This window comes from Trichosurus vulpecula, chromosome 8 (genome assembly GCF_011100635.1).
Source record: "Trichosurus vulpecula isolate mTriVul1 chromosome 8, mTriVul1.pri, whole genome shotgun sequence".
Classification (NCBI taxonomy): Eukaryota; Metazoa; Chordata; class Mammalia; order Diprotodontia; family Phalangeridae; genus Trichosurus; species Trichosurus vulpecula.
This window is the reverse complement of record NC_050580.1, coordinates 110,193,332-110,205,342: the sequence shown is the minus strand read 5'-3', so window position 1 is coordinate 110,205,342 and position 12,011 is coordinate 110,193,332. Positions and strand designations below refer to the sequence as shown.

General features: G+C 35.7%; 1 protein-coding gene across 1 annotated transcript in view; it reads right to left on the bottom strand.

The window, feature by feature from the left end:
* The window catches only part of LOC118829601 (cilia- and flagella-associated protein 43-like), a gene marked incomplete at its 5' end in the record, with an annotated part of 163,249 nt that overhangs the window by 104,833 nt on the left and 46,405 nt on the right, over positions 1-12,011 (bottom strand). The window contains 2 exons of the mRNA XM_036736554.1: positions 1,090-1,170; positions 10,920-11,036. Coding sequence (XP_036592449.1) covers positions 1,090-1,170; positions 10,920-11,036 — 198 coding nt within the window. The remainder of the gene's footprint in view (positions 1-1,089; positions 1,171-10,919; positions 11,037-12,011) is intronic.

Genomic DNA, 12,011 nt, shown 5'->3' with positions numbered 1-12,011 from the left:
TGAATAATAATGATGCAAAATTAAGTATTTAAAATCAATTATTCAATTTGATCTATTCAGAATTCTTGATTGTTGCGAGGGACTATCACAGAGGGAAAGAAAGGATCAGCAATCACAACTGAAGTATTGCTTAACACAAATTATCATCTTACTAATAGCCCTAGTTCTCCACTTAATTCTTCTAGGGAACAGACAGTATCACACACTTGTGACAGACAGTATCACACCTAGCTTCTAGGGACAATTTGATACCCTTTGCTCCCTTTAAATGGTTGCAGATCCCTTTTTGCTCTAGATCAGTCAAAGCAGAGATGAAATGAGGAATAGTAACAGGACTCCAAAAGTTATACCATAGTTAATTTAGGATAAGGGCTGTATGTTTATTGCCCTTTGTAATTGCTTTTGTTTTATTTACACCCCCCCCAAGTTATATAATTTTTGTCTTTTGAAAAAAAAACTACACATCTCAGTTGAACTAAGAAAAAACTAGACTAATCTTCACCTAGACCAAGGCAACTAAGTAGACCAAGGCAACTAAGAAGATCAGATGACTGTCTTAGAAATTATATATAGTGGAAAAAACGCTGGGAAAAACATGGGTTCAGTTGTGATACCTTATCCCTTCCTACCTGGATTATTTTCCTCCTAGATCTGTCTTAGAAAACATTACAGGGTTTAACTCTGTAGATAAGTCATTCACATACTGGATTTTGACAGTTGTAGGGAAAGTATGGATTTACTTGGATCAGAGGAAGATTTAGTATAATTATTATAGACCAATGGAATCACGCATAATAGTCACTGCAAGTAGAGAAAGTGACTTAAGCAAGATTTCTAGAATCAGTTTAATTACTTTTCATTCATACCTTGTGATTATTATTGTCTTGAATAAGGAACTTCAGAGTTCATCTAGTCTAGTTTCCTCAGTTCATATATGAGGAAACTGAGGACCAGAAAAAAGAATTCACTTGACCAAGTTAATATAGCAGCAAAGCCATAGCTGGAACCAAGGATTAGTTCATGTGGAAATGAAAAGGTAGGCTGCTATAGCTTTCAAAAGGAAAATTCCTGCTTCTTATATATACGTACCTCTGTATTAAGGCATAATCTACTGACAGGATATCCATCTTCTATCAACCAAACATAAAATTCTCCTAAAATGGTTATTGACTGTAAGAGACATGCAATAATAAAAACTACAGTTATCAATGTAGAAATGCTTTCTATGAAAGATTAATTTTTTCTGTATTTTGTGAAGGTAGGTCAGCCTCTACTGGTTTACCCTGAGATGTAACCATAAGTCCCATTTATACAAAAAAAAACTTTGGTCAGGGTGAAAATTTCAACATCAACATTTTAAATTTAAAGATGCATTGAATATTACCTTTAATATGGCTTAACTATTAATTAAACACTAAATAAAGATGATCTGTGTTGCTTTTAATATGAAAATTGACTAATAAAATTGACTAGAGGTAATTCTACCTGATGTATTTGCATGGGACTCTAGAAAATTCACCATAGTTATCCTTGTGTTTGTGTCCTTTTATAGAATTAGTGCTTAAAACACATGAAATTTCATGGGATTTGTGTTCTGATACCTCTTCTGAATGGGTATGAAGAAAAGAATCTGAGAAGTGACTATTTGGCTAATGTGGTGAAAAGGAGGATCAATTATGTATCACCTTGTCATTAAGACCTTGAATATAATTTTATTGGTTTGGGAATTCTCGAGAATGGACCAGGTTTTTCCTTCTGAAATGAAATTAATTTGAAATTCAAGATGCTTTCTGTTGTTATATAGTATTTAGAGCTGGAAGAGACCTTAGAATTTATGTAGTCAACCCCTGTCTTCCATCACCTCATTTATAGAGATGAGAAAACTGAGGCAAAGAAAATAAAGTGATTTGCTGAAGGTCATACAGGCAGCAAATAGTTGAACATAGATTTGATTTCAGGCCAATGCTTGTTCTACTACACCAACATTTCTTTTTTTCCCCTATTATTATTTTATCCCCTATTATTATTTATTTTTAACATTTTTTTCCAAATTCTCCAAATTCCAAGTTCCAAATTCTCTTCTTCACCTCCACCCCCTAGAAAGGCAAGCAGTATATGAGTTACACATGTGAAATCATGGAAAATATATTTCCACATTAGTCAAATTGAAAAAAAAAGAAGAAAATTATACTTCAATTTGTATTCACAGTTCATCAGTTCTCTCTCTGTAGGAAGAGAGCATTTTTTCATCATAAGTCCTTTGGAATTATCTTGGATCATTAGAGTAGAATAGTCAAGTAGCGAAGTCTTTCACAGTTGATCATTATTACAACATTGCTGTTACTGTGCACAATGATCTCCCAGTTCTTCTCACTTCCCTTTGTATTAGTTCATACAGGTCTTCTCAAGTTTTTCTGAAATCACTTCCCTAGTCATTTCTTATATAGCATGATAGCATTCCTTTATATCATATGCTACAACTTGTTCAGCCATTCCCCAATTAATGAGCATTCCCTAAATTTCCAATTCTTTGCCAACATAACAAGAAATACTATAAATATTTTTGTACATATAGGTCCTTTTCCATTTTTCTTTGATCTCTTTTGGGTACAGACCTAGTAGTGGTATTGCTGGGTCAAAGAGTATACAGTTTCATAGTTCTTTGGACCTAGTTCCAAATTGTTCTCCAGAATGTTTGGACCAGTTCACTACTCTACCAAGCAGTTTATTAATGTACCTATTTCCTCCAGCATTTGTCATTTCTGATAGGTGTGAGATAGTACCTCAAAGTTGTTTTAATTTGCATTTCTCTCATCAATAGTGACATAGAGCATATATAATCATAGATAACTTTGATTTCTTCTTATGAAAAATGCTTATTATATCCTTTGACAATTTGTCAATGGGAGAGTGGCTCTTATGTTTAAAAATTTGGCTCAATTTTCTATTTGAGAAATGAGGACTTGATAGATGGTGGCTGGAAAGTAGGGACTTGCTTAAGCTCCAAACATCTGTAAAAATGGCTCTGAACAAATTCTAGAGCTGCAGAACCCACAAAATAGTAGAGGGAAGCAGGTCTCCAGCCCAGGACAGCCTGGGTGGTCACTGGGAAGGGTCTATCGCACAGTGCTGGGAGCAGAGCACAGCCCAGCATGGGCCACGCCAGCACAGACCAGACTGGGAGTCAGTTGGAATGGGCCTTAGGGCCATGAATCATTGCGCTGTGGCAGTTACCAGACTTCTCAACCCACAAATGCCAAAGACCATGGAGCAGGTTAGTGGGAAAACTGCTCGATCTGGTTAGAAAGCGGGTCTGGCCCCAGCCCTGGGGGTGGCAGAGGTGGTGTGGCGGTGGAGCTCCAGCATCAGCTGCTTCTGGAGTCCCTGGCTCACACAGAGGGAGGAATCAAGCAGCAGACCAGAGCAGGAGTGCAGGGCTTGCTTTGCCCTGCTTGGATCTGGGTCGTAATCCTGGTTGGTGGTTATTGGGGGAGGAGGAGCACTGCTGTGGCAGAGCTTGCAGTGACAGTGGAGTAGAAGTAGCTCTGAAAACAGCAGAATAGCCCCTAAAGCTTGGGACGAAGCACTCTCTACAAGTAGTCATACCCTGACAACAAGCTCAAAGGTCAAGTATTGGCTGGGAATATGGCCAGGCAGTGAAAAAGGACACAGACTCAGACTCAGACTCTAGAATGTTCTTTCGGTGACAAAGATCAAAACATACAGCCAGAAGTCAACAAAGTCAAAAATTCTACATCAAAAGCCTTCAAGAAAAATATGAATTGGTCTCGGGCCATGGAAGAGCTCAAAAGGATTTGGAAAAGCAAGTAAGAGAAGTAGAGAAAAAATTGGGAGGAGAAATGAGAGTGATGTGAGAAAACCATGAAAAACAAATCAATGACTTGCTAAAGGAGACCCCAAAAATACTGAAGAAAATAACACCTTAAAAAATAGACTAACCCAAATGGCAAAAGAGCTCCAAAAAGCCAGGGAGGAGAAGAATGCCTTAAAAGGCAGAATTAGCCAAATGGAAAAGGAGGTCCAAAAGACCACTGAAGAAAATACCACCTTAAAAATTAGATTGGAGCAAGTAGAAGCTGGTGACTTTATAAGAAATCAAGATATTATAAAACAGAACCAAAGGAATGAAAAATGGAAGACAATGTGAAATATCTCATTGGAAAAGCCACTGACCTGGAGAATAGATCCAGGAGGGGTAATTTTAAAATTATTGGACTACCTGAAAGCCATGATCAAAAAAGAGCCTAGACATCATCTTTCAAGAAATTATCAAGGAAAACTGCCCTCATATTCTAGAGCTAGAATAGAAATTGAAAGAATCCACTGATCGCCTCTTGAAAAAGATCCCAAAAAGAAAACTCCTAGGAATATTGTCGCCAAATTCCAGGTCAAAGAGAAAATACTGCAAAGCAGCCAGAAAGAAACAATTTGAGTATTGCAGAAACACAATCAGAATAACACAAGATCTAGCAGTTCCTACATTAAGGGATTGAAGGGCTTGGAATATGATATTCTAGAGGTCAAAGGAGCTAGGATTAAAACCAAGAATCACCTACCCAGCAAAACTGAGTATCATGCTACAAGGGAAAATATGGATTTTTGATAAAATAGAGGACTTTCAAGCTTTCTCAGTGAAAAGACCAGAACTGAATAGAAAATTTGAATTTCAAACAAAGAATCAAGAGAAGCATGAAAAGGCAAACAAGAAAGAGAAGTCATAAGGGACTTACTAAAGCTGAACTGTTTTGTTTACATTCCTACATGGAAAGATGGTGTGTGTAATTCATGAGACCTTTCTCAGTATTAGGGTAGTTGAAGGGAATATACATATATACATATATATATGTATGTGTATATATATATATATACATATATATATATATATACACACACACAGACAGAAGGCACAGGGTGAGTTGAATATGAAGGGATGCTACCTAAAAAAATAAAATTAAGGGATGAGAGAGGAATATATTGAGAGAAGGAGAAAGGGAGAGATAGAATGGGGTAAATTATCACAGATAAAAGTGGTAAGAAAAAGAAGTTCTGTTGGAAGGGAAGAGGAGGCAGGTGAGGGGGAATGAGTGAATCTTGCTCTCATTGGATTTGACTTGAGATGGGAATACCATACACATTCAATCAAGCATCTTACCCCACAGGAAAGTAAGGGGAAGGGGACAAGAAGGGGGGATGATAGAAGGGAGGGCAGATAGGGGGAGGAGGTAATCAAAAGTGAACACTTTTGAAAAGGGACAGGGTCAAGGGAGAAAATTGAATAAAGGGGGACAGGATAGGATGGAGGGAAATATAGTTAGTTTTTCACAATATGAGTATTGTGGAAGGGTTTTACATAATGATACATGTGTGGCCGATGTTGAATTACTTGCCTTCTTGGGGAGGGTGGGTGGGAAGGGAAGAGGGGAGAGAATTTGGAACTCAAAGTTTTAAAAGAAGATGCTCAAAAAAAGTTGTTTTTGCATGCAACTGAGAAATAAGATATATAGGGAATGGGGCATAGAAATCTATCCTGCCCTACAAGAAATAAAGGGGAAAGGGGATGGGGAGGGGAGTGGGGTGACAGAAGGGAGGGCTGACTGGGGAATGGGGCAAGCAGAATATATGCCATCTTGGAACGGGGGGTGAGGGTAGAAATGGGGAGAAAATTTATAATTCAAAATCTTGTGGAAATCAATGTTGAAAACTAAAATATTAAATAATAAAATAATTAAGAGAAAAAAAAGAAATGAGGACTTTATGAGAGAAACTTGCTATAAAAATTTTTGATATGATTTGATTGTCCATGGTACTGTTTAGCAAAATATAGTTTCCCTGATTATTTCTTTTAATTAGGTCTTCTGTTTTTGCTTTTGCTTTGTTTGAGATCATGATTGCTACCACTTCCTTTTTTACTTCAGCTGAAGCATATTAGATTCTCCTCCAGCCCTTTATTTTAACTGTGTGTCTCTTTCTGTTTCAAGTGTGTCCCTTGTATACAACATACTGGTGGATTCTGATTTCTAATCCACTCTGCTGTCCACTTCTGTTTTATGGGTCTCATTCAAATTCATAATTATTATCACTAAATGTGTATTTCCTTCCATTCTATTTTGCTTCTTCTCTCTCTTATTCACTTTTCATAATTTTATTGTTATCACTCTCATTTCTTTCCCCAATTTTTCCTCTATTACTCATTTCTTTCTTTAAGTCTTCCAGTAATTTTTGTTCATGTCGATTTATAATTTTTTCTTTCAGGCTTTGGTTGTAACTGTTTCTATGTCATCTCTTGAGTTTGTCTCCTCTTCTTCCGTGCTACCACAGTAGCTTTTTATGGTGAAGTTCTTTTTGTTTGTTTGTTTGCTAATTTTTATCAGCCTATTTCTTGACTTTGAATGCTAGTTGAAATTGGACTCTGCTCGCCTAAGGGGTGAGGAGGCACTGTCCCAAGCTTTAGGCTTTTTTGTACTACTGTTTTCAGAGCTAGTTGTAAGAGTCTGCAAGTTTTTGGTGTTTCCAAGGTAGTATGATGGGAAAGGTGTGGGGAATGCTGTCTCGGCACTCTGTTGTTTACCCAGCAAGGGCCCCTGGTTCCCTGAAGCCACAAGCTCTAGCACTGCTCTTGACCCTGGAACTGTGACTAGATGTCCTATTCCCCTGCCACTGCAAGCTCTAGCACTCTTCTTGGCCCTGGAACTGTGATCAGGGCCACTGCTCCCTTGTGACTGGCCACAAGTGCTCCTTTCCATCCTGGAACTGTGACCCAGAACTGCATATAGGCAGTAGAGTTGCCAATCAGCACCAGCTGAACCCAGTGCCAGCACTGGGTCCTCTGTAATCTCTTTCTATCCAGTTGTCCTACCCCCTTACCTTCTCTGGGCTGAGAGTTCCCAAAGCTTCTACTGCTGCTATAGCCACTGTTGCCTCCACTTGTGCGCATTCCATACAGGCTTCCACCCTGGTGTCACAGATCCCAGAAAAACATGTCTCATCTTCAACTCTTGTTGGCTCTGCCACTCCAAAATTTGATGCATTATTTTAAAATTGTTTGGAGGGGAATGTTGAGAGAGTTCATCTGGGTTGTTGCCTCATAATTTCTTTATGAACTTGTTGGTAGACCATTTGAATAACAAGGTAAGTTTCTTGAGTTGACCACAACTTTAACATCAGAGCCAATGAAGGGAATAATCCATTGCCTAAAATACATCTGGGACAACTAGGTGGCATAGTGAATAGAGTCCTAGACCTAGAGTTAGGAAAACTCAACCTCATGAGTTCAAATCTGGCCTCAGACATTTACTAGCTATGTAAATGTCTGTGAAAGTCACTTAAGCCTGTTTGCCTCAGTTTCTAATGTATAAAATTAGCTGGCAAAGGAAATGGCAAGCCACTCTAGTATCTCTGCCAAGAAAACTCCAAGTGGGGTTAAAGAGTCAGACACAACTGAAAAATGACTTAGCAGCAACAAACTCCATCTCGAGTCTATTGGTTTGAATAGAATGAAACAAATATGTCAGAGGTTTTCACTTTCTCATGTGATATGTTTTAATAATTTCACTTCTATTTTAAAAAATCTGATATAAATGTCTCAGATAAGGGATAAAGTTGATTTGTTTGCTGAATATTTAACTCTTACAAGTAATGTATTTAAATGACCATTTGGGAAGATAGTATAGGGTTGGTCTACAAGGAAAAAGCCAATAACATTTTCTTTTTCCCTTTTCAGGTGTCTGAAACAACATTACAATCTTTACATTGTAATGATATTGTTCCCTTTGGAGGCTTGTTGCTACAGATTATAAAACTATTTGGATTTAGCTTGACTACCACAATCTTCAGGCTCTTACTCCTTCCCTCCGGCTTGCACCTTTTTGCACAGTGATTTTAACACATTTATCAATGCAATGAGATCGTATTAAAAAATTGAAGATTTAAAAAATGGAAGCTAAATAACTAAATCTTAAAGATTGAGTGCATCAAAGTACAAGTCACAAAAATGATAATTTCATAAAACATAATGAAAACAATGAGGCAACATGAAACGGATGAATATTTGCAAAAATATAAATTGCCCAGATCAATAGAACAGAAAAATAGAGTACTTAAATTGCCCTATATTAGAAAAAGAAATTAAACAATCCATAAATGAATGTGCAAAGAAAAAACCCTAGGAACATGTGGATTTATAAGCAAATTCTCCAAAACATTTAAAAAAACAGTTAAAACTGAAAACATAGGAAAAGAAAGGGTCCTACAAAATTCCTTCTGTTACACAAATATGATCTCAATACCTAACCCAGAGCAACTCAAAACCAAGAAAGAAAGCTATAGACCAATTTCCCTAATGAATATTGATGCAAATATTTAAATAAAATATTAGGAAAAATACTCCAGCAACATATCACAAAGATAATATACTATGACCAGGCTGTATTTCTATCAGGAATGTAGACTTGTTCAATATTTAGAAAACTATGATTGTATTTAAACATGTTAACAAAAACAACAAAATCATACGCCTATATCAATAGAAGCCTAAAAACTTTTGTCCAGATAACAACATCCATTCTTGTTTTCATAAACAACAGCAACACTAGAAAGCTTAAGAATAAACAGAGCTTTTCTTGATATGATGAGTAGTATCTATCTAAAACCAAGAATCAAATTATCTGTAATGAGTATAAACAAGAAGCCTTTCCAATATGATTAAGGATAAGGCAATGATGTCCACGGATCTCACCACTGCTATTCAATATAGTACTAGAAATGTAAAGGCAATAAAATAAGAAAAAGATATTGAGTGAATAAGCATAACAAACAAGAAACAAAATTATCACTTTTTACATTTGATGGTCTACTTAGAAAACCCAAGAGAGTCAGCTAAAAAGCTAATTGAAACAATTAATGACTTTAGCAAAATTGCAGGATATAAAATAAACCTGCACGAATCATCATCATTTCTGTATATCATCAACAAAATTCAGCAGGAAGAGATAGAAAGAGAAATTACATTTAAATTAACTATAGATAGCACAAAATACTTGGCAGTCTACCTGCCAAGACACATATAAGAACTATATGAACACAATTACAAAACTATAATACATCTTTAAATACAAAACACAAATGAAGATAGATATAAATAATTGAAGAAATATTAACTGTTCATAAGTAGAGTGAGCCAATATAATAAAGTGGCAATACTACCTAAATACTACCTTGTTCTGTTTCATAACAGTCAAACTATCAAAGGATTACTTTATAGGACTAGGAAAAATAATAACAAAATTCATCTAGAGGAACAGCATGTCAAGAAAATCAAGGGATTAATTGGGGAGGGGTGGAAAGTAGAAAGAAAATACTAAACCGTACTACAAATATTAAACTATACTACAAAACCATAATCATCAAAACAATTTAATATTGGGTAATAAATAGAGGTTAATCAGTGGAACAGATTAGGTACAATATATAGTAAGAAACAAGCACAGTAACTTAGTGTTTGATAAATGGATCAAGAACTCACTACTTGACAAAAACTGCTGGGAAATCTGGAAAATAGTCTAGCAGAGGCTAAGTGTAAACCAACATGTCACAACATTTTCCAAGATAAGCTCCATATAGGTATGTTATTTAGACATAAAGGGCAATATCATAAGCAAATTAGAGATACATGGAAGAAATTACTTATCACATTTATGGATAGTGGAAGAGCTAAAGACCAAACAAAGGATAGAGAAGTTCATAGGAGGTAAAGTAGAAAATTTCTATTACATAAAGTTTAAAAGTTTGTGCACAAGCAAAAGAGCAAGTAAGCTCAGATTAGAAGAGGAAAGTGGGGGGAAAATCTTTGCAGCAAATTCCTCTGATGATCCTACAATCAGATGATCCCTGGTCCTACCAAGATCTCAATTCTAAAATACATGAAAACTGATTCAAATTTATAAGAATACAAGTCATTCCTTAATTGATAGTCAAGGGATGAATAGCCAGTTTTGAGGAGAAAGGAAGAAAATCCAAGCTATCCACAGCAACATGGGAAAATGCTCTAAATCACAATTAGATAATAAAATGCAAATTAAAACAACTCTGTGGTACCACCTCATACCCATTAGATTGGCACAGATGACAAAAAAGGAAAATTACAATGTTGGAGGCAACGTAGGAAAACAAGCATGTTAATGCACTGTTCACAGAACTGTGAACTGGTCTAGCCACTTCGAAAACACTTTGAAATAATACCAAAAAAAACTGTTAAACTAAGAATACTCTTTGACCCACAGATACCACTACATCTATTTATTTCCCAGAGAGACCAAAGAAAGAGGAAAAGGACCCACATATACAAAAATATTTATAGCATCTTTTTATATTATGTCAAAGAACTGAAAAATAAACAAGTGCCTATTGATTGGGTAAAGGATGAACAAGGGGATGATTTCAAGAAAAACTTGAGAAAACATGTATGAACTGTTACAAAGTGAAGTAAGCCAAACCAGGAGAACAATTTATACAATAACAATATTGTAAAAACAATCAGTTTGAAAAGCTTGGGAACTCTGATTAACACAATGAACAACCACAGTTCCAAAAGACTCATGAGGAAACATGCTACCTACTTCCAGATGGAGCATTGATGGATTCTTGAGTACAAACTGAGGATTATGGGCTTCTTTCCATTTCTTAAACATGGTCAATGCAGAAATTTGTTTTGCTTGACTATATATGTGTGTAACAGGTTTTGTTTTTCTTGGTTTTTTTTTAATGGGGTGGCAGGACAGTAAGGGAGAGAAAGAATTTGTACCTAAAATGTAGTGAAATCAATGCTTTTACCAGGATTTGGTACATATTTAAGTTGTATATAGTCAGGTATTCACAGTTCAGAAATATCAGAAAATTCTCACCATGCAATATTGGTTTCCAAGTGTGACAAAGTCAATTGCCTGTATAAGGCCACCAGATGCATCCAAGATTGTTTCAATTTTTGCCTTTTCATCAAAGGTATAGTAAAAAACAGATCCCTGTCAAACACAATTTAAAAATCATTTGAAAACAATCTGTTTGCTGCAAGTATAATATAACTTAGCTTTTTTTGAAACCTTGAAATAAACCTTTGAAGAAAATAGTGGTGAATTCATGAATTATTTTACAGATTACAAATTCAACTGCTAAAAGAATTAATTCATCTCTTAAAGAGTTATGCCTAAAACATACACAAAAGAAGTTATAATCATAGAGCCAAGCTTGGAGACTTCTGGTTTTCCAATGGATCAGTTGACCAAATTTAACCATGAATTTAATTTAGCTCAATTTAATTTCCTCTTTTCAAAAATAAAATGATAGCATTAACAGCAGTGATTAACATTTACATAACATTTTAAGTTTTGCACAGCTCTTTACATACATTATCTCATTTGATCTTTATAACAGTTCTACTCTGATGTTCATAGTGTAAAGGTTCATGAAGCTATGACAGTAGAATGCAAACTCTGATGCTACAGTGGATAGTGTGTTGGACTCAGAAGCAACCTCTGGCATTTACTTAGTTATATGATGATAAACAAGTCATGACTTCTCTAGGCTTCCAGTTCCCCAGTTGCAAAATAGATAATAATATCCATAATACCTCACAGAGTTGTTGTGAGGCTCAAAGGACATAATGTATGTAAAATTCTTTGCAAATAATAAATTGCTTAACAAATATTGGTTATAATTAATCCATTGTTAGAACACAGTAGTTACCGAAACCTCTTACCTAATGAGAATTTACCTCCCAGTCAATATATTTCTGTGCTCTGAAGCAATACAGAACAAGCCTAACTCCTCTCCTATATGATAGACCTTCAGACAACTGTAATATCTCTCTGTAGTTTCTTCTCAAAACTAAATAATGAAGTTCTTATAATCGTTCTTAATAAGGCAACTTAAAAAACCTCTGGTTGTCAGTATCATTCTTTAAGTATGGTATGTGAAACTGAATATAATACTCCAGATAT